Source organism: Chlorocebus sabaeus, chromosome 24 (genome assembly GCF_047675955.1).
Source record: "Chlorocebus sabaeus isolate Y175 chromosome 24, mChlSab1.0.hap1, whole genome shotgun sequence".
Lineage (NCBI taxonomy): Eukaryota > Metazoa > Chordata > Mammalia > Primates > Cercopithecidae > Chlorocebus > Chlorocebus sabaeus.
Window position 1 is genome coordinate 2,724,260 of NC_132927.1, and position 27,360 is coordinate 2,751,619.

The 27,360-nt window shown below is 32.5% G+C and overlaps 1 protein-coding gene across 4 annotated transcripts in view; it reads right to left on the reverse strand.

Moving 5' to 3' along the window:
* NOVA1 (NOVA alternative splicing regulator 1) overlaps window positions 1-27,360 on the reverse strand; it is a 149,962-nt gene that overhangs the window by 32,621 nt on the left and 89,981 nt on the right. For all 4 annotated transcript variants that reach the window (XM_007986361.3, XM_037985752.2, XM_037985748.2 and 1 more), the window contains one exon: window positions 2,346-2,512. In XM_007986361.3, coding sequence (XP_007984552.1) covers window positions 2,346-2,512 — 167 coding nt within the window. The remainder of the gene's footprint in view (window positions 1-2,345; window positions 2,513-27,360) is intronic.

Consider the following 27,360-nt stretch of genomic DNA (forward strand, 5'->3'; position numbering starts at 1 on the left):
TTTAATCTATTCTATTGCAAAATGATTTTAGACATAATTATTTTATACTGAATAACAGCATAATTTTTCAGAAGTACAATTAAGGTCATTTAAATTTATATACTTATTATTTAGAGAATAATCCAGCAAAGAGTACTACATTGGTAAAACTGGATACCTAGAAAGTCAGAGAATCCCAAACTTAGAGCAAAAGATCTGACTGATTTATAATATTTTGGAAATACATTTCACTGCTTTACTTGATTTTCAAGTAAAATTTTCAACTTTTATAATATAAAGAAAATATGTAAGTGTTAAATACAATGTCCTATTAGAGTTAGTGTTGTCTTTTTAATAAATCCTTTTAAATGATACACTGTCACATACATTATTGATTACATGAAAATATTAAATAACCAATAATACTTTTAATTCCATGAATACCTACAGGGCTTACAAATGGATGCAAATACACAAACTTCAATAAATCATTATTATTTTTTATACTTATCTTGAATTTAAATAACATTATCCAAAAAGGCAAATAAAAATAAAGCAAATATTTTAAAATTCTAGTCTTCATAAATCTATACTGGCACTGGATATATGATAGCCTGCAAATCTCATACTGCCATATAGAAAACTGGAATTATAACAATGATTCATAGACCATTATTTGGTGGTATGAGATATTTGTTCTTATAGAAAATAATAATTCATATCAGTATCCTGAACATATTGTCAATGGTATCATACTACTAAATTTTATGTTTTACTTAGGAAAAAAATCAAGATATTGGCTTCTATCCCTAAATGTTTGAATTTTCTCAAAGAAATTAAAAAGAAAAGGAGAAACTTACAGGCTGGATTAAGGCAGAAAGCCAACAGACCTTATACTTCAGTGCTTATTCTGTAAACTCTTAGCCCCAGGTGATTTTAACCCAAGTCTTTAACTACACTTCTACTTTTAAGCTCTGGATAAAGTCACAGTATTACTTTCAAGAATTTAGTCTTCAAATTATTCTTTGTATTCACTGAGGGTAAAAAAAATAAACACAACTATAAATGGCTGTGAAAAATAAAATATCCACTGATATTTACAGCTTTAAAATATTTATATTCTCCCATGTATACATTAAGGGATACTTCCTTTAAGACTTATGAAGGGTATAAACTGAACCATTTGACACTGACAACAAGTATAATATGAATACTTTTGTATAGAATAACAACTACCTACTCATGATTTAAACATAAAGGGATTTTTTTAAAAAAAGTAATTAGTATAAAATTAGACATTAGTCTATAATTTGAAAATATATTACCTAATTATCAATTTCTATGTTTATATTATTCAATATTATATTTATCTATATATTGCTAAAATTGTAAGATTCATAACACTGTTCAGTATAAGAATACTTTTTAAATTCAGAAACATGAAATTAATAAGACTTTGAGCTACATTTCAAATTTATTACAATGAACATGAGTATTCTGTAAATTAAATATTCTGTGAATTAATGAAGAGTAATACATTTGTTTTGAAGCCATAGTCTGTGATAGTAAAATTAAGTCACAAATTAAGATACTAATTATAAAACGGCAAAGGTAGAAACAATAATTATGAACATAATAAATTTATAGATGTAAAAGATTTACGGTGGAAGAATCCACCTTATTTAACATGAAATAATGTCATTTTCCCCCTACATCACGTCAGCCATTACTCAATCTTAAAAACTCACATGAGTTTTTCCCAAGTAAAATGTTTTTACAAAAAATCTCATACATTAAAAATGAACACTGGCCCTTTATGACATATGTTTAAATACTACATAAGTTACACAAAACACAATAACTGATTTGTAACAAAAAACTGTATGGTAGGTACATAAATTTACTATACATTTTTTTGATAAAATATATAGAACATGACAATAACAGGAGCCGCTATGCATAATAACTATCCTGAAAACTACAAATATCACTAAAAATAGGGTATTAGAAATTTTGAATGTGTCATTGCAGTACTTATACTTTATTTAAAAAGTGATATAATTTTAAATAGATTCAATTCCTATAAATTAAGTTTGTGTCTATAAATTTAAAAAGGGCAATCACTAAGAGTCACATAAGTGTTCCTCAATGTAACACTAATAAATGAATAATTCAATTGATCAATAAATTAATTGATCAATCTAAGGATGAGACCTTGATAGTCTTTAAATAACTAAATGACAACTCTGGTATGTTTTATGTATGCTTAAAATAAAAGTTTTATGCTAAGACTTTAAGGCTTCTTTTGTAAGGAACTTATACTATGCTGTGGATATTTCCCTTTGATTTCTCAACTAAACACTCACTTGTTTGATGCGATCTGGATTAACGGTGGTCTGGGGCTGTAGAATGCTGACTGGTTCTGTCTTGGCCACATTTTGGGGCATTTCTCGAATTTTTTCTGCAATGAATCCATGAACTGCATTCAGTGCTTCAACTGTTCCCTGGATCAAGCACACTCGCTCAGTAGTACCTGTGGATAAAAGATTGATTTTCAGAAAATATTCCATATTTTGCATTAAAAAAAACTCTGAAAAAGGATGATATCATAATGCCAAAAAAATGTAAAATGCAGAACTCTAATTTAAAACATTTAATTGCACCAAACATAATATATACATGTCTCTTCTCATGATTCCTTTTATAAATTCTTTTCTAGTTGTTTTAGTCTCAAAATGGGCATTTGGATTCCAGCTGAATCAGAGATCCAGAGAAGTTGTGAACATATCGCTGATTCATTGACATAATAAATATTTATTGAGTACTTAAAAAAGAACTTAGGGTTAGAAACTGGTAACATGCCAGTAGAGATCAATAAACCCAGTTTTCAAAGAGCTTACTCTTCTGGGAGAAAAAACCAGAGAATTGTAGGACATTACAATCTGAAAATAATGGTGGTAACAACATAGATAGTACATTTGTTCCATCACTTACCACGTTCTTCCTTTAATCACAGCAACACTCGTTACCTGATATTTTACATTTACTTTTTCACTTTTTCACTAGAATATAAACTCTAGGTGGAGTGTAAATTTGTTTTGTGCTGTAGTATCCTCAAAGTTTACAATAGCTTCTGATGCATAATAGGTACACTGTAAACATTTGTTGGATAAATGAATCAGTGCTGTCTTTATTGATGATATAATTTTAATAAAAAATATTAGGACTAAACATGAAATTTAAATAGTTTATGAAACTTGAAATTCATAAATGTTAAAGATATTAATAGTATTTATTTCATATCTTGTGAATAAAAGGTAAATATATGATGCAAGACAAGACTAAGGTGAAATTGGGTCTAACACACAGGTCCTATCGCCTATTTTATACTTTACTGATATACATTAAGGCAATAAAAAAAAAAATTAGTTTTTCAGACTATTCTGAGGCTTATTGTAGAAGCCTGGTATTCCACTGTAATCTTCTCAGTGTCCCAACATAACATACGAACTTGCTTCTAAGAAATAAGTATTTCTTTTCTAAACAGTTGTTAAAATGTTAAAAAAAAATGGGATTTTAAAATTTATAAAAGATTTTTTGAATTAATGGAAACATTTTCAATTACCTAACATATTTCCTTTTGGTGCTACTGTTTCAAAATTCCAAGGTACTTTGTAAAATGTTTTAAAATGCATTCTGAAGGGCAAATTTGTGAAACTACAAATATTTAAAAAGTCGTAAGGAGTTTATACTGTTTTAAAGATTCTGACACCAAGACCAATTTTCTAGTAGTTTTGAAATTAAAATAATAGTAAAAGAATATCATTAATACCTCTAGAAGACAGAATTAGATTACAGGAATTAGAAGCAGAAATAAAAGAAAAACTTAGAGATATACCTAAATAAAATTGTCATGTTTTAAACAATGAAAATTCAAATCTACAAAAAACTAAGTCTTCTGGATTTTACAAAATATTTCAACAGAAAATATATATGGCTTTCATTTGTAAGGGTGGATAAAGCCCGAAAGACCTAATGTGAGTCTGTGGGTTTAATTTTTCCAGTTTCTCTTAATCAGCTTTTCTCATTCTTATCTATCTTGATGTATATTGTGGTTCCTGCATAAAATGATCTAATTTATGGGGATACTCTAGGGAGTCTTTACAAGGCAATGTATTAAGTGCCCAATAAATGACTAGAAAGGAACTGATCAATGTAGCTAATACAAAGTGTGCTTATCCAGGTCAGCAGACAATATGAAACAGAGATCAGATTACATTCTTGTTTTTGGAGACAACTACAGAGTGCTCTTTTGTGGATGCCAAAACAGTCTAACTTAAATAGAGGTTAAAAAGAAAGAAAGAAAGAAAGAAAGAAAGAAAGAAAGAAAAGAAACAAACAAAACATGGCACTAAATAACTAAAGAGATTATAAATCTATGTAGTCAATAAAATTCTGATAATACAAACAATGTCAGAGCACACAGTGGCCCCTACACTTTTCAGATTGTATAGACTAACAGATAGTGAGTGGAAATTACTAAGCCATAAAGAATTATGATTGTCTAAAGCTAAATTTCACATATTAGCATCTGTGGGACACTTGAAAATAGTTCACGGGTTCACAACTGCAGTACATATTGTTTGAAAATTAAATTACATAATTTGCATTAGAACTATTAACACAAAAAAAGGAAAGAAAAAAGGAGATTCTATATCTGCCCACTCAGAAATGCTACAATCCTCAGAAGAGATGCTATCATATTCTTCTACTGAACATATGGCCTTTTCACTCAGAAAACACAAAACTGTAATTTTTAGGAGAAAGTCACAAAAAAGGGAGACTGTCAGGTGTATCACCAAAATATGTTAAAAAAAAATGAGTCTATAAATCATAAAAGTTGCTGGTTCTGTCATTTTAAAGGCTTTTAGGCTCAATTAGTGTCTAAACTAAACTGCTTGTTGTTTATCATTTTATTTAACAGTAGCATTTATTTCTCTTTGAAAGAGACTAGCAACAAGAGGTGAAAACCAGTTACATAAAATTACAAGTGTATATTTTGTATAAGATAGAGGTACATAAGATACCATTAATTAATTATTTAATTAATTAATGTTTTTGAGACAGAGTCTCACTTTGTCACTCAGGCTGGAGTGCAGTGGTGCGATCTTGGCTTACTGCAGCCTCCACCACCTGGGCTCAAGAGCGATCCTCACACCTCAGCCCTCCAAGCAGCTGGGACTACAGGAACGCACCAGCATGCCTGGCTAATTTTTTGGATTTTTTGTAGAGACAGGATTTCGACATGTGGCATAGGCTTCTCTCCTGAGCTCAAGTGATCTGCCCACCTCAGCCTCCCAAAGTGCTAGGATTACAGGTGTGAGCCACTGTGCCCGGCCTAAGAGACCATTAATTTAAAACAGTACTTTTAAGAAAGAAATCACAAAAAGTGTAATAAGAAGGGGCAATGCCAAATACAGGCACTGACATTTACAATGACTTTAAGTTTTGATTTAACATACAATATCAAATGTTAAAAACGCACAGGTTTCTAAAATCACATACATCTATCAGTTTTAATAGCAAAGTTTTCATAGAAATTTAATAAAATATATTCTGTGCTACTATAAGTTTGCGTAAGTCAGTTACACAGTTCCTGTTTCTACCTAAGGTGAACCATCACTTATGCACTGGGCCCTGTACCCCCTTAACTACCAAGTCCACTGCTTCTCCAGTTAGAGTTATTTCTTACATCATATTTTTTTTCTATTGAATTATTCCCATCAGTAGGAAATATGTTGCAATTTCTACAATTTTTAAAGACATTGACAGAGTTAGAAAATTACTCTTTTGCAAACCTAATGACAAAATTAAGTTTGATAAAGATCATAAATGGATAAAATCATTAGATGAAAGGTTAATATAAAATTATCAACAAAAACATCAGGTATTGCCAACTGACTTCAATGATCAACATTAGCATGATGAGCATGAAAACCAAACATTATATGCTTCTTGATGTGATGTAATAAAAAGCACACAGAACCTATTATGATGTACTCAAAAGTAGTTGAACCTAAATCTAATCAAACAGCACTACAGATTAATACTGAAAACAGAAAAATAAATGATACCATAACGAAGCAAAGACACAAAAACAGTTTACAATACAACTGATGCGGCTTCGTCAATAAAGAAGAGATTACTCTCCGGACAAAAGAAGACTTAAAATGTACTACGACTTAATGTAAATCAGAATTTGGTTGGGTCCAAAATTAAACAATTTTCACTTGAAACAAAATTGAGGCAATGACAAGGACAGAGTATTAGTATCAAATAATTACTGTTAACTTTAACATGTGAGATTATGGCATCAGTTTACAGAAAGTGTCATTTTTTTTTTCTTTTCTGAGATGAATACTGAAATAGGTACAGGTTAAATGTGACTGAACTTGCATCAAAATATTTCTGCAACAACAAAAAAGGAGTAAACTTTTTAGGCATGACAAATCTTGATACTGTTGATATAGATGAAGGGTATAAAGAAATTCATTGTACTATTTTATATATGCCTCTTCTAGTTGCTGCTCAATTTCCTTATCCCTCAAAATTCCTTGAATGAGTTTTATAGATACTCTCTTTCTACTTCCTCATCACCTAATCTTGAATATACTCCAATATGGCTTTTTTCCCCCCCTTGAATTTAGTAGATTCTACAACTCTACTGAAAGTATTCATCACGGCTGTACCTGGATAAATCTAATCTTCAAGTCTTCATGTTGTTTGCCCCATCAGCAGCATTTTATGCTGTCAATAGGTGACCATTCTGTTCTAAAAGCACTTCACTTGGCTTTCAGAATGCCACATGCTCCTGGCCCATGGTTTTTACTCAGTTCATTAACTCATTTGATAAAAATGTATTCAGTCCCTACTAAATAAGTATCATATTAGAAGCTGAAGAGACAGCAATGACCAAACAGGAAAAACAAACAAACAAACCCTGCCTTCATGGAGCTCATATTCTAGTTCATGTGGACAGACACTATACATAAGGGAAATAAAACAGAGAAGGAATACTAAAAGAAAATAACAGTTATGAAAAACATTGGGAGACAATGACAGGCTCAGCAGAGACAACAACAACAGTATGAAAAGGACTTTGTCATGTTTACTACTGTATCTCCAGTGCCTAGAACAGTGCCTGGCACACTACAGATACTCAACAAGTTTTTTTTTTTTTATTTTTTTTTTTTTTAAATAAAGAACTTACTGAGTCTAAAATTTCTCGTCTGTATTTTGAAACATATTGTGACTGATTTCTAAGGCCTTTTTAATCTACAAAATATCTATAAAGCCAGTAAGTCTCTTGGTTTATAAGTTCATTCAATGAACACAAAAAGGAGGTATATTTTGGAAAATGATTTAAAAACTATAATAAGTTGCAATTTATCATTTAAAAAGGGCACTTGGTAAAAGTGTTTTGAGAAAGATACTAGGAGAAATAATGGATAATTTAACTTTTTTTTTTTCTTTTTCCTAAGGTAGAAAAAAAATAGATAAACTCTGAAAACGAACTCTACCTAAAATAATATCGTTAGGGAGAAAAACAAATATTTTTTGTTGTGGTCTAAACTGCTATTAAAAACTATTTAGATACCTGAGACATTATTCAAACCACAGTAACATTATTCTAGAATAATGAACATATGCTAATGATTTGATCCACATAGTTCCAATTGCTATCTATAATGAAAATTAATGAACATTCTGTTCATATAAAAGAAAATGCAACAGCTTATATTCCTACTGGAAATATAACTCAGTATTTTATGAAATAATACAGACATAATTATTTAGGAAATATTAATGTTAGTGTACAGTAAGTCATTTGGTCGGATGACACTGAAACATCACAAAATAAAACAATAATACCAAAATGTAGTAGAAAATTTATTAACATTCTACAGCAATAATTTTGGCCTCCAAAAGAACTTAAGAAAATGTAAATACCAATTAACTCCAACAGGTAAAACCTGATATTTAAAACAACTTGATATATAGATAATTTATAGAGATAACTGCTACTTATGCAGAGAAATTACTAATTTTGGATAGCTAATATTTTGATGAACATGGATTTATTTCATTCAAGTAAACATTTAGTTTCTATCATATCAAGAAACATCTTGCAATATATATTTTCAAATATATTTAAATTTCCTTGCTATTTGTAGGTATGTATGTCTATTTACTCTTATATAAACAGTGCATTGTGAGTGGCATCCTTTTCGTTTTCATATTTTTCCTTTTTGCCACTTACTCTTGCTGTTTGCTAAAATATCTGATTACAAAAGGCTCTTCTCTTATAATTTGCTGTTTCTAGTCCTCAGCAACCTAGTAATACACAGTTAAAGAAGACTGTTAAAATTATATAAATTATCAATAAGTAGGTTCTGGGCTAGGAACGGTGGCTCACGCCTGTGATCACAACACTTTGGGAGGCCGAGGTGGGCGGATCACGAGATCAGGAGATCGCGACCATCCTGGCTAACACAGTGAAACCCCGTCTCTACTAAAATACAGAAAATTAGTCAGGCGTGGTGGTGGGTGCTTGTAGTCCCAGCTACTCCGGAGGCTGAGGCAGGAGAATGGCGTGAACCCGGGAGGCGGAGCCTGCAGTGAGCTGAGATCGCGCCACTGCTCTCCAGTCTAGGCACAGAGCAAGACTCTGTCTCAAAAAAACAAAACAAAACAAACAAAAACAAAAACCAAACAAACAAAAACAAAAGAAAAACACGAGTAGGTTCCTAGTGTTCCTAGTTACAACCATAAGGAATATGTGGCCTTTATGAAATCATGTTTTATTTCATTTCTCTTTATTTCCAAGTTCCGGGTCAGTGTGAATAGATAAAATATTACTTTAATGCTTTCTTCTTAAAAGATTTAAAATTCTATATAGGCATCTTAATTTTTAAAACTAAAACATAGAGTATCCTTTCAACAGACTATGTTACCATTTATTTAATAAAAATCACCCATAATAGTCTATATATGAAAATCACTTTTTATATTGTCTTTATAAATAGATGATTTACATTCATTTCTTAGGTTACCAAATTTATTTCTGTAATTACATAAGCAAAAGTCTCATTTACCAGTATTTAAGGTACTGTGTCAGCAGAAGCTCCACTGAAGAACATTTAAGGGTTTTCTAGTTGTAGCAATACAGTATTACATTCTTTCAGGGGAAAGTATATACTTAACCAATTTCAAGAAATGAAGCAACTCAAAGGTCTTCTCTGAAGCTCACAACTACAGACCTTTTCTTTGTTTCTTTTCTATGTCCCTATACGCATATGGAATAACTTAAAATTTGAACCAATTTTACAATATGCATCTCAGAATATTCTTTTAAGTGACTTTAACAGTAATCATGCTTCCTTATGTTTATAAGCTATTTTGTGATTTATAAAAGATATATATTAATTACAATACATATATTTATATATTGTTAGTATAATTTATCTACACACATAAAATTTCATTTAACGTTCACAATAATCAGGACAGATATCTCCAACTCACATGTATGGAAATGGAAGCAACTGCTCAAAGACATATAGCAAATGCAGAGAATAGTAAACGTCTTGTCAAAAACAATTTTTTACCATTAGGCCACATACCTCCTAAGAATGTAGTATTAGGCCAGCTAGCAAATTTAACACATTTAAGAAAATCACATATGTTTCAGTTGATTGTGGAAAAATGATTTTCATGTAACTTTGATATTTCTTTAAAAAGCATGGTCTTAATACCATCAATATTTCTCCAAAGATTTATTCCAAATCTGTCATAAAAAGAAATGATTGATCCTTCTTGCAGAGAACAGACCACCACAGGAGATGGTTAATAACTATGTGGGCTATTAGTAAGAGTTTTTAGGACACGTTTTCAGATCAACAAAAGTACTTGATAAAATTACCATTAAAAGTAAGTTCAATTTGTAATTGCAGCTTTTATACCATTGTACAGTTACGCACATTTGATAATACTTCCTCCTACCTTACAATTACTGAGGAGAAAATACACTATTTCAAGAAAAGGCCATTTAAAAAAAGAAATCACAAGAATTGACATCTTATGATGCAATGTAATAATTGGTTTTCTTCTCCAGGTGATTAACTCTACACAACTATATGTTTACTTTTCAACTGTAAAAATTTGCAAAAGGCCATATAACATGCTTAATTCAAAGTCTACATAGTGAAGGCCTGATTCTGTTTATAGAACATGTTTTGACATTAAAATATAATAAATCAAGTCAAAGGACGAGAGTATATTTTTCAGAAAAATATAAAAATATTCATTCTTCAGAGAACTTAGGAAGAGAATGAATGGCAAAGTAGATGTTCTCTAGCTTGTCATTCATTCATTCTCTGTCTCATCATGCAAATGGCATACTAATTTACTTAACTAGCCATTCCCATAAAGTAGCATCTGCAAAGCTGAGGAATCTAACTTCTGAAGAACCCTGAAAACAGATATATCTGAAAATTTTACATAACAACTGCAATTGTTCTCAAATATATTGCAATTTATTTCTAGTTTTTAAATTTTGAGGCTATGCAAAAAACAGTTATGATTACTAGCTCTTCATTCACCCTTAGCATAGGTTTATGCTAAATTTAGGATCACTATAGCAATCCTAGTTATATCAATAGTATAACCTTTAATTTCCATAATTACAGAAATATGAAACTGCCATAACACATTTTTATTAAAGTGCAATTACATGTTATATGTACATAATAAATAGAGATTTGCTGACTTGTCTCCACTCCCAATCAATATCTCCATTTTTGACAGTAATTTGTACTTTAAAATTTTTGCTATAAGAAAAATGGCGCCTGTAATCCCACCACTTTGGGAGGCCGAGACGGGCGGATCACGAGGTCAGGAGATCGAGACCATCATGGCTAACACGGTGAAACCCCGTCTCTACTAAAAAATACAAAAAACTAGCCGGGCGAGGTGGCGGCGCCTGTAGTCCCAGCTACTCGGGAGGCTGAGGCAGGAGAATGGCATAAACCCGGGAGGCGGAGCTTGCAGTGAGCTGAGATCCGGCCATACACTCCAGCCCGGGCGACAGAGCCAGACTCCATCTCAAAAAAAAAAAAAAAAAAAAAAGAAAAATGGCACTTGAAATTCTTCTATCTATTCTTTATGTATTAACAGGAATTCACTTTTGCAAGGCTTGATTTGATATGATTTGATTTGATGTCCCAGCTGGGAAAAGTTTGCAGCAAACATGTGATATCAAGTCAAGCTCAGAAACTAAGAAGTGTGACCAGTGGTGGAATGCATAGCAAATCAGAGTCATGTAAAGGTAAGGCGAGCAGCATTGCAATGGACATGCAGCATGGTAACGAATCAGAGATTGCTTATGAGGTGACAGCAAGAAAATTAATGTCTCTGACATTAATTTCTGACATGTAACAAAGTTGTCAACTTTGAGACCTAATATAGATTAATGCATTAGACAAAATTAAGCAGCAACTTTATGTCATATTTTTCAAAAAAATAGAGCTGTTTATAGAATAATCCATTTTTTTAATCACTAGCCTATAAATTCCACTGAAAGCAAGGCCTGAATTTGTTGAAATTTCAAGGAGTGAATTATTTAAAAAGTGACTAATCAATGAATATCATGCCATTGAGTACATGTAATATATCAAATAAATGTAGAGGTAGGATAAAGAATTTTGACTGTTTAACTTGGTGGGAGAAGCAATATAGGAGAGTAGATTGTAGTTGAAAAATCAATAGAAATTTAAGAGTATGTGTAATCTATTATTAAAAAGTATTAAATATTAATATTAAAAGGTATTTTTATACAGTTTTATGATGCTAAGACAATAGAAAAATGGCAATTCAAAAACTGTACATATACCAAGGCGAGTGGATGACCTGAAGTCAGGAGTTTGAGACCAGCCTGGCCTACACAGCGAAAATCTATCTCTACTAAAAAAATTTTGTATTTTTTAGTGGTGCAGGCCTGTAGTCCCAGCTACTTGGAAGGCTGAGGGTGGAGAATCACTTGAATTTGCGAGGCACAGGTTACAGTAAGCAGAGATCATGCCACTGCACTCCATCCTGGGCGACAGAGTGATACTCCATCTCAATAAATAAATAAATAAATAATAAAAATTGTGCTACATACAAAACTGGCCCTTTTACCCATCTTTAGGTGTACAATTCAGTGGTATTAATTAAATTCAAATGTTGTACATAAACTCCCACTATCTCTTTCTAAAAGTTTTTCATTATCACAAACTGTAACTATAACCATTAAGAAATAAATTTCCATCCCTTCCTTCCTATATCCCCCAGTTACCTCCAATCTACTTTTTGTCTCTATGTCAAAATTCTAGATATTTTGTATAAATGGAATCATACAATATCTGTCTGGTGTCTGGTTTATTTTACTTAGGATAATATTTTCAAGATTCACTGATGTAGTATATCTCAAAAATTCATTCCCTTATTACAACTGAACAATATTCCACTGCATGTTACATACCACATTTTGTTTCTCCATTTACCTGTTGGTGGACACTTGGGTTGTTTACACCTGTTGGCTTTTGTGAATACTGCTGCAATGAACACTGGTATACAAGTATCTGCTTCAGTGCTTGTTCTCAATTATTCTGTGTACAAACCTAGGAGTGGAATTGTTGGCTAATATGATAATCACAGCTTTTTGAGGAACAGATAAACTGTCCCACAGCCACGGCACCATTTTACATCCCCAATAACAATGTAAAAGAGTTCCAATTTCTCTACATCTTAGCCAATATTTATTATTATTTTTTGATAATAGCCATCCTAATAGGTGAGAAGTGCTATCTTCGAGTTTCAATTTGCATTTTACTAATGACTAATAATGTCGAACATTTTTGCATGTGTTTATTGTTCATTTGTATATTTTCTTTAGAGAAATATCAGTTCACATCATTTGCACACTTTTCAAATGGTGTCTTTTTTTGTGTGTGTACGAGACAGGGTCTCACTCTGCTGCCCAACTGTGAGTGCAGTAGTGTGATCATTGCTTACGTCAGCCACAAACTCCTGGACTCAAGCAATCCTCCTGGCTCAGCTCCAAGTAGTTGAACTACAGGTGTGCACCACCACACCTGGCTAATTTTTTTTAATCTTAATTTTTATTTTGAGATGGGGTCTCGCAGTGTTGCCCAAGCTGGTCTCCAACTTCTGGGCTCAAGTGATCCTACTGAATTGACCTCCCAATGTGCTGGGATTACAGGCATGAGCCACTGGGGTTTTCTTTTATTTGTTGAGTTTTAGGAGTTGTTTATATATTCTTGATATTAAAGTTATTGTATAAATTATTTTCAAACATTTTCTCCCATTCTGCAGGTTGCCTTTGATAATGTCCTTTGGCAATGGACGTTAATAATGTACTTTGATGCACAGAAGTTTTAAAATTTTGGTGAGGTCCAATTTATTTTTTGTTCCCATTTTTGTTACTGAATAATCCATTCCCAAATCCAAGGTCATGGAGAACTATTTCTACATTTCCTTCTAGAGTTTTATGTTTTTAGCTCTTATATTTAGGTTGTTGATCTATTTTGAATTAATTTTGATATTTTAATATGATATGAGGAGGGTTCTAACTCCTCTTGCATGTAGAAATCCAGGTGTTCCAACACTTGTTGAAGAGACTGTTCTCTTCCCATTGAATGAACTTGATACCCTTGTCAAAAATAAATTGGTTATAGTCATGTGGAATTATTTCTAGACTCCATTAATTATTGTCTATCCTAATGCCAGTACCAGACTCTTTTGGTAACTGTATCTTTACAGTAAGTTTTGAAATCAGGAGTGTGAATCCTCAACTCTGTGCTTTTTCAATATTGTTTTATCTATTCCGGGAACCTTGCAATTCCGTATGCATTTTGAGAATCAGGCTTCCCATTTCTGTAAACAAACAAACAAACAAACAAAAAAACCGAACCACTTAGAATTCTGATAGCAATTAGGTTGAGTCTGTATACTTTGGGTAGTACTGATGTTTTAACAACATTAAGTGTACTCACCCATGAAATGGGATGCCTTACCATTTAGTTAGGTCTTCAGTTTTGTACCTCCTTGGTTAAATTTATTCCCAGGCATTTTACTATTTTAGATGCTACTGTAAATGAAATTTATTTCTTAATTTCCTTTTTGGACTGTACACTGTGGTGTACAGAAACAAACTGATTTTTGTTTATTCGAAAACTTGGCTTAATTTATTAGCTATAGTGGCTTGCTTGTTGATTCTCTGGAGTTTTGTATATACAGGAGGATGTCATCTGCAAATAGAGATAGTTGTACTTCTTCCTTTCCAATTTGGATACCATTTTTGTTTTCTTGTCCAATTATTCTGGCTACAAGTACCAGAACAATGTTTAATAACAGTGGTGAAAGCAGGCATCCATGTCTTGTTTCTTATCTTATGGGAAAAGCTTTCAGTCTTCACTATGAGTGTGATGTTAGCTGCGTCTTGTCCATAAATTCCTTTTACCATTTTAACAAAAAATGCATATTTCATCAAGAAAAAAATTACAAACCTATCATTAATACACTGTGGTAATCTATATTTTTCCTGTACATTAAAGCTATGCTATGACTATAATGCTGAGAACAAATAACAAAACACTTAATTAAAATAAATAGCAGCTGGGCGCGGTGGCTCACACCTGTAATCCCAGCATTTTGGGAGGCCGAAGTAGGCGATCACTTGAAGTCAGGAGTTCGAGACCACCCTGGCCAACATGGTGAAACCCCCATCTCTATTAAAAATTATAAAAATAAGCCAGGCATGGAGGTGTGCACCTGTAATCCCAGTTACTCGGGAGGCTGAGGCAGGAGAATCACTTGAACCCGGGAGGCGGAGGTTTCAGTGAGCTGGGATTGTGCCACTGCACTCCAGCCTGGGCTACACAGTGAGGCTCTGCCTCAAAAAAAAAAATAAATAAAATAAAATAAATAAATAAATAAATAAATAAATAAATAAATAAAATAGCTTCAGCATACACAATATATTTAGAAAAATAATGTGACTTTGGGTATGAAGGCAAAGCTCAGAAATTCTGCAACTCATTTGCTAAAAATTATTTTTGTATTCCCTGATGTGAACAAACAATGGAGTATCTTATTACCCATTTTTCAACATTAATTATCATAGAATTGTAAATTAAAGAATATCAGAATATCTTAAGAGTTATAGGGGCTAATAGTGACATGTGAAAATAGATAATACATCTGTCAGACACCTGCTTGAGTACAGGTCAAAATAGGTAGCTACATTTCAGGTACGTTTCTGTGACACTATGAACAAAATCTGACTTATCCATTACAAACTTAGTTTTAAAAATACAAGTCTCAGAATATTACAGAGATCTATGTTTCCACAATATATTTCTGTTAATTCCAATCCTTCTTCTTTCATAAAAGTCTCTCTCCTATCCTTGTCTCTTTTATTCTGAATTATTAAAATGCTATAGATGAGGCCTGACAACTGGCAGAATCCTAGAGTAGATATTACCTGGATGTAACAGAGTGTGATCTTTGTCAGGTATATTCATGCGCTATTACAGGAATACACAATTATCCACAGTCTCAAACCTAGTCTTCCTCTGGACTGTCCTTCTGACTTCTAATCCATTTGAAGACAGATCCTTGGACTTTTGGTGACTTACTAGCCTCTAATCCATGTGAGGACAGATGACTGGCTCTCTGTCACCCTCTGGCCTTTCCTTTAGAGGGGAATCTCCGAGTCTTTGGCTTCCTGTATACTCTCCTTGCAGTTTTTGGTTTCCTGCCCTACTCATTAATCTGCCTCCTGTAAATAAGTACTTGGGTATCCTTCAGTTAGTTCATTTGAGCCAACTCTTCCCCTAACCGTTAGTGACTTCAGTATTTAACTACCCCTGCTCCTCTCCCATCAAAACTCACCACATAATTACAAGGAGCAGAAAAGAAAGGTCAGTGGTATCATACCCTTAAAACAACAAGCTGGACTATAACCCTAACTGCCCATCTTCCCCTAAGAGACTGCTATTCCTCATATTTCTAAATATCGAAGTTACCAGAAGTCTGTTTCTCTAGCCATCATCAGACTCTTATCCACATAGTAATCCATATATCTCTGAATCTCACCCAATTCTGTATCCTTCCCTGTCCTTCTAAATTTCTTCATAATGCTCTTGATTATCTCAAGTTTGAGCATATGCCTCATATCCAAAACCTCTTTTATGAATGTTCCTTTTAGCTTCATCTCCTAGGCAAAATTAGACTGTGTCCTTAGCTCTTTTTGTCCTATGGAGCAGGTGGGGAAGCTGTTGTTGTTGTTTTTCTCTTCTCTCTCAAATCCCAGGTTTTGCGGGGCCATGATATTTTGGCTCTTTTCCTTGGTCCACTTTGCCACTTCTTTGTTAAAGTTGTCACAGCTTTTCCTCTTTTCTTCAAAGTGTTTGGAAACACAGGCTGAACAGATGTATAGGTGTATAGGTGTAGATGTACAGGTGTAGAGGCAGACATTAAATCAGTTTTCAGTCAAAAAGGCAAAATGACAGAGATACTGGTAAACTATAGCCATGAGGAAAAATATCAAGTGCTATAGTATTACGGCATTTTACCTTTCCTTTTCATGTAGTGGCTTCCATTAGCCACTTCCTCCTTATGGAAGTAGTTTCCTCTTCTGGCTTCTGTGTTGCTACTCTCTTCCCAGAATAATGTTCATTTAGTCCCCTTGGTTGTAAATACCATAAAATACATTCTGAATTCACTCTCTCTCTCTCTCTCCCCCCTGCCCTCCAAGACCTCCCTAGTGCAAGACACTATTTGCTCTAAACATGTCCATTACAATAGTCTGCTAATTACTGTCCATCTTGGTTCACTATTTGCTCTACTACAATCCACTCCTCTCTCAGAATAATATTTTGAACGTGTAAATATTATGTAATTTACCTGTTTATAAACTTATGGCTTCTCATCTCATATTAAGAGTTAAGTCTAAACTCTTTACTATGGCTTTCAAAATCCATCAAGATTTGACCTGTGCTGAGCTCTCCTCAGTCCCCATCTCATATTACTCTTTCTCTCTTTTTCTACACTCCAGGGAGTTAGGTCTTTTTTAGTTCCTGGGGCTTGCCACACTTATTCTCTCTTAGGCCTTTTATTCCCACTGATCTCTATCCTGGGAACACTGTTCCACTGGCTTTTCCCATAGCAGCCCCTTTCTCATCATAAAAGCCTTAGCTCAATAATATCTTATCAGAGGCGGCTTTCTTAACAGCCATAAACAGCCTCTTCCAAATCACTATCACGTTATACTCCTTCATGACCCTTACAATTTTCTGAAATTCTTGTTTGTTGTAATTTGCTTACTTTATTGTTTACCTCTCTCTGATGGAACAAAAGGTCCAAATGAACAGGAACTTGGACTGTTTTGCTCACATGTGTATCCCCAGCCTACTACTTAGCAAGCTGTTAACAAATAACTATTCATTTAATAAAATAAAACTATGACCTTGGATGAGCCCTATTAGAACAAGCTTTTTAAATCCAGAATTATTGCATTAAAATCCAATGTAAATGTCAAAAGAAGAGGGAAAATATATATGAACTATCAATGGCCTGAGGTAAAGCAAAGATCATGATTAGACCTTTCTATTTACTAAGAATTATCACATAATGCTCCCTTACTGAAATGTACTAATGAATATACCTACCATACATTTCTATTCCAAAAGATTCTATCTATCCTTTTAGAAACACCCAGGGATTGAAGATCAGCTCAATGCTTCCTTATTCAATTATCTTCCGACTACATTTTCTATTACATATCCAAATCCAGAGAAAAATTGTGAATGGAAAAAGATTCCAATAAACTGATTTCCTGAACTAGTCAAGTAAGGAGTACAAATCAAACTTCCTAATTAAACTTAGTCACCGTAATAAAAAAATTAAATCTGACCACAAACTGAGGCTTTCTTAGAATATTGCTGCATATCAAACCCAGACATACTAGGAATGGCATTTACTAGAAGGCTAGTAACTATATACTGTTAAGAAAAGAAATAAATATCTTTATCAATTAAATTATCTGACCAAATTCTACTATCTTATACTAGAACTGTTACTATATTGATTGTGACTTTTTAATGTAGAAATTCTGAAATACATGATGTTGAATAAAAATTCTACTAATAGATTTAAAAATAAAGTGTTAATATGGGATATTTCTATAAACAAATTTAAAAACAAATTAAATATTTACTGAGCATTAATCCTTATGTCATTTATCTACTCAGTAAATCTCTAATAAGCCTGTTATTTTACAAACATCTATAATCAACTGACAAGAATATTCAATAAACAAATGCCACTTATTACTATGATATTAAAAGAATTATGTTTACAGTAAAACTATTTCTAGTCTTTTCCTACTGTTAAGCCATGATTACAGACATTTGTATATGTAGTAGCAGGTATAATATATTATCTAACTTACCTATCACAGAAACAAACACACACAACCCAATTTGACATTAAAAGTGAACTTGTCTGAGAATTTCACAAAGAGTCTTATTTCTGAGTAAGACCTTCAAAAGTATCCTGAAGCGTTGGTTCTGAGAATATTAAAGAAAATTTTCTTTGATTGATTTGAAACGAATTAACATTCTGAAAATTTACCTGCAGTCTCCTTATAAACACTTTAAAGCAGATTTAAAAAGAGGGCATCCTGTCATTTGCCACAACTTGGGTAGACTTGGAGAATATTATGCTAAGTGAAATAAGCCAGCCACAGGAAGGCAAATACTGCATATTCTTACTTAGATATGTAGAATCTACCAAAAAAGAAAAGGTCAAATATATAGAGATAGAGAATAAAACAGCAGTTGCCAGGGTGGGAGTACATGAGGAGATGAAGGGTAAATGATACAAAGTAGCAAACAGGTAGGATGAACTATCTAATGTACTACATACAACTATGGCTAATAATAGTATATTGTTTCCAGGATTTTTGCTAAATGAAATTACAGCTGTTCTTGCCACAGGAGGCAAAATGGGTAACTATGAGAAATGATAGATACGTTAATTTGCTCTATTATAGTAACCATTTCACTGCTGAAAAACCTGTATATATGTCTTATAACATTATGTCATATACCTTAACTATACACAATAAAATTTATTTAAATAAACACAAATAGGTAAGAAAAAATAAAATTAGAGACCAACAGTCTAAAAGTATACATAAAACAATGTGAATTTGTATGATGCAGCAAATTGGTTTTCCTTCGTGTCTAATACTTAATAATGCAGGGTAGATATCCGTATTGAAAAGAAACTTTTATGCTATAGGCTACTGTTCTTTATGTGTAACTCAAGGAAAACAGGAAAGTGATATAGAAACTCTATGGGTAACATCAGTGTGTAGCCTGTAAAAAATTTTACAAGGACTTTGACCACTCAGTCTGGACAAAATATATATGGACTTTAAGCACTTCCGTATTTCTCAGATCTGGAAAAGAGGTACACAAATAATCTATCCAACCTTGTTGGGAATTTACTCTCTTATGGAAATTTAGGTGGGGCTTTCTTTCCATTGTAGTGTTATATGGCTGTGGCATGAAAAAACAAACTCAATGTGTGTGATTTATAAAGTGTTTTGTACATAGCAGAAGCCTTCTTATTAGCCATAGTCAATTCCAGCATGGTCTCAAAGTCCAGACTTAGAGTTCTTAAAGCCGTGATATTTGTTAATACTATAAATGCTATAACACTTCTCCTACCACATATTATCAATGTCTTCCTGGCTATTTCCCTAGTAATTACACTGGTTTTCATTTATGTCTATCCAAGTTTTTTACACTTTTCTTAGGTGTTCTGATTGCACACTCATCCTTTTACTTCGCTAACTCCTATTTATCTTTCCAATCTTTGCCCATTTATCAGTTTACCAGAGAAGCGTTCCCTAGTTTCCACAGTCTAGATTATGTGTTCTGTGTACCTACTCATAACAGCAATTATTGCCTGTTCACTAACCTGTAGAGCTCATAAGAATGTAAGCTCTTTACATATTCATATTCTTATATTCATACTCACAGCATCCTGGCACACATGTGCATACATGTCAAATACTGACTAAATATTTGTGATTTAGTAACAGATTAAATGAATGAATAAACAGATGGCAGGAAAAGCTTACTGCTTGGCTTACTGAGTGGGTCACACTTAACCAGAGTTCTAAATCACAAAAAGCTCTTGAGGTAAGGGGCCATCCCAGGAAAAGAGAACTACATGTGTAAAGGTCACTTCAAAGCATATTTAAAAGAAGAGTATCCTACCTCCCAGGAGAAAAAAAAAAAGAGAAATCAAAAGGATTTTCAGAACTATGATGTCTCTTTCAAGAAGAGTATAGCTGAGTAAAAAGTTCAAGGGGAATATGAAAAGAAATGGAGATAGATAGGAAAAACTCAGGCAATACACAGTATGTGGAAGAAAAACAGATATTATTATCAGTTGAAAAAATGTGACCATATTCATAAAATTCTGAAGTTATCACTTCAAGAAAATTTAGAAATTGCAGAAAGTATTGTTTACAATAAAAAATATAATTGTGTCTCTAATCATTTTAAATTGAAGATACAAGATTTTTTAAAGTATTAAAGCTCCCAAATATTTGCCTAACAGTTCTCAAAGTATGTTCTATAAAATATTTGTCATATAATATGCTTTATGAAAAAAAGATATCTCTGGTCAAATACTTTTGAGGGAAAAAACTGCATGTATGTCCTTGCCTCTAAATGATTCACAGTGCTCATCAGCAGATTAAAAAATAGAGTCCTATAATAAACACATTTAATTTTTTATCAACAAACTTATGTATGCCACATTTTTGCATGTCAAACTTCTTAATACCCTTACCAAGTATTATTTTATAAAGCATCTTCTCCAAAACTAAAACATCACAATCAAATTTACTTGAGGTACTCACTTCACAATTTTACGAAGGTAGCAATTCAGTGCTATTTGTAGAACTAAATCCAAGATGTTAATAAAAAGAAAAAGAAGATACAATATCACCTTAAGGTTAGGTAGGACCCTCATTACTTGAGATTTTGACATTGCTGAGATAACATCATTCTTAGTTTGCTAGTACATCAGGGGCCAAAGAAGATAAAGGGAACACGGTGGCATACAGTTGCATAGGTGCTAGGGAAGAAGAATTAGACGTGGATTCAACTGCATATGAACACACATACAAACTCATCTTCAAATATATGTATGTGTGCAACAAGCAAAATTAATAGGTGGTATACAGACAAGCTATTATGATTGTCTTTTTAAGGAAAAAAAATACTGGAAGCATTTTTATTTGAAGCAGTCGACAGATTTGTTTTGAATGTTGGCAGTACATTTGAAGTATAAAGAAATAATATTTTATCTTCTCATTAATACATCTATAAATGTAATTTTAAAATTGTTATATTAGTTTTAAAAAAACACAGGCATTATTGGTAAGGAATCAAGGTATTGTCCTTTTTGTTTTGAGAGTTCCGCTTTGGCAAACTTCCAGGAAGACTGAAATTATAATTGGTAAAAAACATTTTAAATAATAACTATTTTGAGGAGAAAAAAATTTATTACGCTCTTCTAAGATTTTCAGCTATTAAAACAATCAATCATAAATCAAAGTGCCCATTTACTATGAATCAAAGTATTCTCTATTATTTTCTCAAGTTTCTCATTTATGGAAATAAAGATAGGGAAAAAACTATTATGTCTGAGGATTTTATATCATTAAATGCTACAAGAGAAATAGTTTCAGCAAGGACTATGTATAAATACTTCAGATTACACAATGTGAGAAATTTAAAATAATCACATTAGCAACTAAAAGAAACAGAATCAACTAAACAAACCCATTTCTTAAATACTGTAGATAAAAATGAATTGTTTGGGATATTATTGAAACTGTAAAAGGAACTAACTACTTCCTTCCTTTTTTCTTGTCTCTCATCATTTTATTTTCTTTACAGACCCTGATGTTGGACTGAATTTTATTTGCTTTACTAATCATGGATATTATATGGATCATGTTCTGTCTTAGAACATGAGCCTTTCTATATTTGTAAGTTTCTTGCTAACATGTCACGGAATGTAAAACCTATGGGACTTTGGGACCTTAATTTAAGCCTGTGGTGCTAAAGATGCAGCTGTTCTTTTGCAACTAATTCCAGCTATTAAAGCCATAGTAAATTTAAAAATATAAATCCATTTTTTACTTTTTTTCATTGTATTTCAATATACAACAGTTAGAATTAAATAGTATTAGCATTTTTGTTAACTTGCTAAGACTATATTTTAAAGAGAAGACAGATATTTCGGATATAGCTTTCATGAAAAATGTAAATCTAGTTACAGGTTATGCATATAACTGCGTTTCAACATAACGTTTCCAGAAAAAAAAAAAAAAAAAAAAAAAGACTCCTTATAGTTAACTATATTGCAGAAACTGGAGAGGTAAAAATGTGCTAGTTCACTTTTAAAAATTCACTTGGCAGCAAAGTTCAAAAATAAACAATTGGATTTTGTAAATAAAACATTTTGACAATTATAACTTTTCCTGGTAAACTCAAAAAATCAAACTGTGCCATTGTTTTCTCACCTTATTTAAAATATGATGCATACAATGATAACACTATTTTCATGTTTTTTGCTATAGTTCTCGAGGTGACATTTTAGGATAAGATAAATCTTTTATTTCTACATAAAGTGCTATGTTAAACAATGTTCTTCATAGCTGTTGTTTCCTCCTAATTGAGGATCAATCAAGGATCATAAATCATATTTCTTTCAAAGTCTGTTTGTTTTCCTTTAGTCTCCCACCAGCAAAGTATAAGAGGATTCTTTTCCACACAGCATTTAACAAACACATACTTTATAATTTCTATAGATCCAAAACAAAGGGAGAAAGCTATGATCAAACTGGGGGAACTTGCAACATATGTAATAAATGTTAGATTGAATGTAGCATTTATTCCCTAATATATGAAATGTTTTTAAAAATCCTTAAGAAAAAAGTAAACATCAACCAGAAAAGAAAATGAGCTAGGCATATAAACAGCAATTTCACTGACTCTCACACACACACCCACATGCACACATACCATGGCACAATCACGCCAAAGGAAGAATGAAAGCCAAAGAAAGTGGAAGAAGGGAAAGGACTGGGAAAAGACTAATGTAATCATCTAATGCAAAAATATTCATTTTGAATTGTATTAAAAAAATCAAACCAAACTTCCATCAAATATCACCATATAGCTCTGATTGGCAACTAATTATAAAAGTTTAGTATGGACATGTAGAATGGATACTCTAGTACAGTTCTATTGGAATGATAAGTTAGCATGCTCTTTCTAAAGGGCAACTTAGCAATAAGTAGCAAATGTATTTTGACCCAGTAATCATTTTTTTTAAATTAAAATTCACAAGCAAACAATTAGAAAAGTATACAGTTTAAAATACAGAGTTATTCATAACTACTTTTTTCTAATAGCAAAAAATAAAAAATTAAACTTAAGGTTCAACATCAAGAGGTTAACTAAACTGATTCATCATGAAAAACCAAAATTAAATTTATAATGTAGCCCTTTATTTATCGGCACAGAAAGAGGTTCATGATGAATGAAACGAAAAAAATTTACATAACAGAACAACAGGCACAAATCGAAACATGAAGTGCCCTGGCATGTTTGGTGCTTCTTTAATAACATCCCTTAAATATTTACTCAATGTTTAATACTGTAAAGAAAAGCTGATTCTTCTTTAATAAAATCATAAATCTTTTTTTATACTCAAAACATGACATTGTAAAACATGACATTTTCTGAATCAAAACTTCCTAGAAGGTATATTAACCATTTAAAATTTAGATAAAAGTATAAGTCCTTCATAATTTATAAATAGCACCCTATCATGTACCATTCACTTGTAGAATTTCAATTGGCTTTTCTGATGTCAAGTAGAAACCAATGAGCCTATGGTCCACAATACAGCCTAAAACTTTACTAGGTAGCGTGCATGTGGACACCATAAAATTATTCAACTGATGGTTTTTCCCATTAAATGTATACTTAACATGTATATTTTAGCAATGGGACTTTATATTTTCAATATACGCACTTTTAATATGTAAATATGGAAACCTCAATTGATCAAATTTCCAATATTTTGCATACTAAAAGTACATGTAGCTCAAGAGAGTAAAGGCATTTCAACACCCTTATCTCTTCCCTTTTTGTCTCAAAATCTGAGAAAACTATCTCATTAGAACAAAACCTATAAAACATTTCTAAATAAGAAAGATGGGTGTTCTGCGAAAGCAGGTAGTCCTCTGTCATTTGAGCCTCCCTTTTGATCTAGAGAGCAGCTATATTATGCTTTTGTAAAATCTTACTTATGCTATACATTATTTATTCAATTATTTCACTTCCCTTCAGGTCAGTGACCTTATATGACTTTTTACTATGATATCTTCAGTGCTTTGAAGTATGCCCAATACACAGTAGGTGTCTAATACGTAACTGCTGAATGAACAAATAACAATAAATAAAGAAAAAAAACATGGCACCAAACTCACAGAAAACAGGCTAGTTCATGCTCTTAGAAAATATAACTGAGAGAAGGTTGCTAGAGGAAGAGATAGGGTGGTTCTTTGAAATGTGTGTACAAAGGGAAAAGGGAATTAATTTTTTGCAGTCTCTCTTCCTTAACTTGTGCTAAGCAAGTAGAGGGCATGGACCTTTGATCTCAGGTGGTGGCAGTGACGGCAAAAATTTTGTCTTGAGAGTCTAGGGGTAGCTAGCTAGCCATACTCAGGTAAAACAGATGAGTAAAAGCATACCAAAGAGAGGCCTGTAGTAAATCACATTCAGATAGGTAAAATATGAGCTCAAATATAAAAATAAACACAGAACCAAAACATTACAATATATGTAAAGGAAGCAACATGAATGTTGAGCAATGTTTACCTATTTATAATTTCTTAATGAGCTAAACAGTAAATTGAAGACGGCTGATACAATTTGGTACTGTGGCCCGACCCAAATCTCATCTTGAATTGTAAACCCTATGTGTCAGGGGAGGAACCTCGTGGGAGGTGCTTGGATCATGGGGGCAGTATCCCCTATGCTGTTCTGACAATGGAGTTCTCATGAGATCTGGTTGTTTTGTAAGTGTGTGGCTCTTCCCCCTTATCTCTCTCTCTCTCTCCTGTTACCATGTAAGATGTGCCTTGCTTCCTTTTAGCCTCCCACCATGACTGTAAGTTTCCTGAGGTCTCCCCAACCATGCAGAATTGTGAGTCAATTAAACTGATTTTTTTAATAAATTACCCAGTCTCAGGTAGTTCTTTATAGCAGTGTGAAAATGCACTAATACAACACCTTTCCTTGATTTACTTCTACCAAGCACAGTCCCATTTTATTAAAATAATACATACAATACACACATATATGCCTGATAATATATAAACTGTATAGGAAAATGTTAATAGTATCTCTGAACGGTATGATCTAACTTTTTATTTTTGCTAAGCCACATTTAAAAATATTCCTATTATAATAATGTGTTCCTTGAAATTCATTAACACATGTTAACAAATAAAATGGTAACACTGTAAATAATTAAAACATAGTGTTTGAAATATTTTATTCCATTTTGTAATTTATAACTCATTTAGAAAAACAGGACTGAAATTTAAACAGCCTTTTAAAAAATCTAATTTTCCTTATTTCATTTGTATTAAAATATTTAAAAATCTTAAAAATGATATATTCAATGAAATTTAAAGAAACTAATTTAAAAACCAGTTGTACATAAAAATAGATGCTTATCTAAAACACTAGTATTACCAAATATTACAACCAAATAGCACTGTCAGTTAAAAATATGTTAACAGAGACAGAATATAGTATTTAAAGCCTTCTAATAATGCAATGTTACTTATCATTTCTTATAAAATAAATCTCATTCTTAGGCCCATGCTAAATTACCAACACCTGTATAAACTACTCTTTCTTTAGCTACAGATATTTTTCCAAGTTAGGAATTTACAGAATTTTTAAATTAGGCTGGGTAATCTTCCAGGGCATAAAATTACTCCAGCAGACCTTAGTAGTATTGTTTGGATCTGGAGTTAAAAAAGAGAAGTAAATTCAACCCTAGTAAGACAATAAGACAAACTTGGGGAACAGATTTGCTATTTCGAAAGCTCAAAAACTTTTCATGCTTAGTCAAAGTAAGGCCACGTTGCCAGAGTAAAAGAGTGAAATCATAGTCCTCTTCTTTCATGAGTGTAGTCCCCGCCAATCAAGAGAATCTTAATCAGTGCAGACCTTAAATCTGAATGGCCTCTGCAGATAGAAAGAACAACAATTGTTCTTTTTTTTTTGAGATGGAGTTTAACTCTTTGTTACCCAGGTTGGAGTGCAGTGGCATGATCTTGGCTCACTGCAACCTCTACCTCCCGGGTTCAAGAGGTTCTTCTGTCTCAGCTTCCCAAGTACGTAGGAATACAGGCACCTGTCACCATGCCCAGCTAATTTTTATGTTTTTAGTAGAGACGGGGATTCACCATGTTGGCCAGGCTGGTCTCAAACTCCTGACCTCAGGTGATCCACCCGCCTTGGCCTCCCAAAGTGCTGGGATTACAGGCGTGACCACCGTGCCATGCCAATGACTGTTCTTTAAGGACTATCAACACATGATTGGTATCAGATATTTTATACCAAATAAAATACAATTCTAGAATGATTTTATTTAATCATTCAATAGTTACTTGAAATTTCCTGAATTCAATTTTCAGTTAATCCAAACCATATTATTTTATTTTTAAACTGGATTGTATCCTGGTTGCTATGTGCTAAGATGAACAGCGGCAGAAATGTAAAATTCCTTAAGTATTAATTTATCATAAATTAGCATTTGTTTTATGCTATAATAAACAAGCACTTAGCACAATTCTCAAACATTAACAAATCAACTTAACACTCAGATAAAGGGCACACCTACTTAATTGGGATGATTGTTAAAGAACACTGTAGTGTAATACATGTAACTCATTGTAAAAAAAATTAATTCAAAACTAGGTTTTAAATGGCATGACTGATTTCTGAAGATTTTATCATAGTAGTTAATAGATGTGAATTGATAATTGAGGCATGCTTCCTGCTATGCAGTCTTGTTCATGATAAAGCTGCTACTTTATATATTAATGTGGCCAAACAAATCCATCCCAGCTTTGTT